Consider the following 2022-nt stretch of genomic DNA (forward strand, 5'->3'; position numbering starts at 1 on the left):
AACACCAAACGGTATCATCTTATATTGAGCCAGTCAATATATCTTTTCAATATTCCATTATAGTTACGTCAACTCGAGATACGTCAACCCGCCAGAAGCCGTCTGACGATTGTTTTCGTACCACTTACACGGCAAAAGTCACGTGGTCGTCAGGCTTCCTGTTCACCTGGAGGGTCGTCAGAACGTGTACTTTGCGCCCGGCCAAGAAGAAGAAAGGCTACAGAACCAAGCTGTACGCCACACGAAACTCACGCAGTTCTTCGCGCTCAACGCGACCAACGTGGATGCTCGACAATACTTGTACCACGACATACCGACGCATTATACCTGGCACATTCCACGGCCAGAAAGAAATCTCGGCAATATCAAACAATGGTGTCCGCGGCTGATTCGGATGGCAAACGTTACACTGGCTCGGATGTACATGGTGAACCCACTGGACCGGAACCGTTTCCACTTAAGATTGCTACTTCTGAACCGAAGAGGCCCTCAGTCCTTTCAAGACTTAAGGACTTTGCGTCTTGGTTGCTTCAGCTCAGCAACGGCCAACTACCCGCGGTCGACGGCGTTCGGGACACCGTGCAAATCCCGCGGCAAATGGTATGCGACGTCGCTGATTTAATCGACTTCGTGTATCCGTAGCGAATGTCGATGAATTTGCTCGGAGAGTCATCGTGTGTCCCACCAACGAAGAGTGCAGAGATGTCAATGGGGGCGTGCTGGAGCGCGTCGACGGTCGAGAGATGACCTACACCGGCGTCGACACCATGATGGCGGACGAGGCCGACGAAGTGGCCAATTTCCCCACAGAGTTCCTCAACGCTTTGGTACCGGACGGCCTGCCGCCGTTCCGGCTGAAGTTGGAGGTGGGGTGCATCGTGATATTGCTCAGAAATCTCGATCCGAGGAGACGACTGTATAACGATACGAGGTTGGTGGTAACCGATCTGCGGACTCACAATTTCAAGGCGAAAATTTTGGGCAGTGACCCACAGGACGAAGACATCGTCCTGCCCATCCTACTGCGGCGCCTTCAATTCCCGGTGAGGTTGTCGTTCGCCATGACCATCAACAAGTCGCAGGGTCAGACGTTCGACAGGGTAGGTTTGCTACTGACGTCGCCCCCGTTCACTCACGGGCAGCTGTACGTAGCGTTTTCGAGGGTGAGAAACGCACAGTCCATGAGAGTCGGCATGTACGCCGATGACAGCGTGCGATTCGTCACCAAGAACATTGTGTACAGGGAAGTTCTGTAATGCATTATGTGTTGACAATGGTAAGTGTAAGTCTAGGTGACGCTAGATTATCAAGTCTAGGTGACGCTCAATGATCAAGTCTACCGTCATGCTAGATGTTCAAGTCTAGATGACGCTAAATGATCAAGTCTAGCTGACGCTAGATTATCAAGTCTTGGTGACGCTCGATGATCAAGTCTAGATGACACTCAATGATCAAGTCTAGCGTCACGTTAGAAGTTCAAGTCTAGGTGACGCGGAGAGAAAGTTTGACAACCTCCACGAGGTTTCTCTGGATGCGAATACTCAAAGGTGTATTCGTAACTAATGTCAAACAGTTTTTTAGGATTTTAAAATTAATATTTACAATATATTATTTACAATTTACACTATATTTTTATTTGTACCTACTTCGAAATACATGGCCAATGTAATGGAAATATGTAAAAAAGCGTTTAAATAATATTATGTAACTTTGTAACGTTAGTTTAAATTATTTAACCTTTTTATATGTTTTGTTAGTATTTAACAGCCAATTATTATCATAATAATTAATATCATAAAATGGGTTTGCTATTTTAATAATATTATAATCTATGTATCTATGTATCTATTTGTATCATTATTATAGTTGACATTGTATTTACAATCTGTAACGGTTAAGTTTTATGCATTTTCCTATTCATGATATTATTGATATACTTATCTTAATATATATAAATCTCGTGTCACAATGTTTGTCCTCAATGGACTCCTAAACCACTTAACTGATTTTGATGAAATTTTT

At 44.5% G+C, this 2022-nt stretch overlaps 1 protein-coding gene across 1 annotated transcript; it reads left to right on the forward strand.

Annotated features, from left to right (window-relative positions):
• The first annotated feature begins 770 nt into the window (after positions 1–770).
• Positions 771–1256, forward strand: LOC103309907 (ATP-dependent DNA helicase pif1-like). Its single transcript, XM_008186604.1, has one exon. It carries the CDS (start codon positions 771–773, stop codon positions 1254–1256), a length of 486 nt encoding a protein of 161 aa, XP_008184826.1.
• The last annotated feature ends 766 nt before the right edge of the window (positions 1257–2022 follow it).

The sequence above is a fragment of the Acyrthosiphon pisum genome, unplaced genomic scaffold (assembly GCF_005508785.2).
Source record: "Acyrthosiphon pisum isolate AL4f unplaced genomic scaffold, pea_aphid_22Mar2018_4r6ur Scaffold_24;HRSCAF=159, whole genome shotgun sequence".
NCBI lineage: Eukaryota > Metazoa > Arthropoda > Insecta > Hemiptera > Aphididae > Acyrthosiphon > Acyrthosiphon pisum.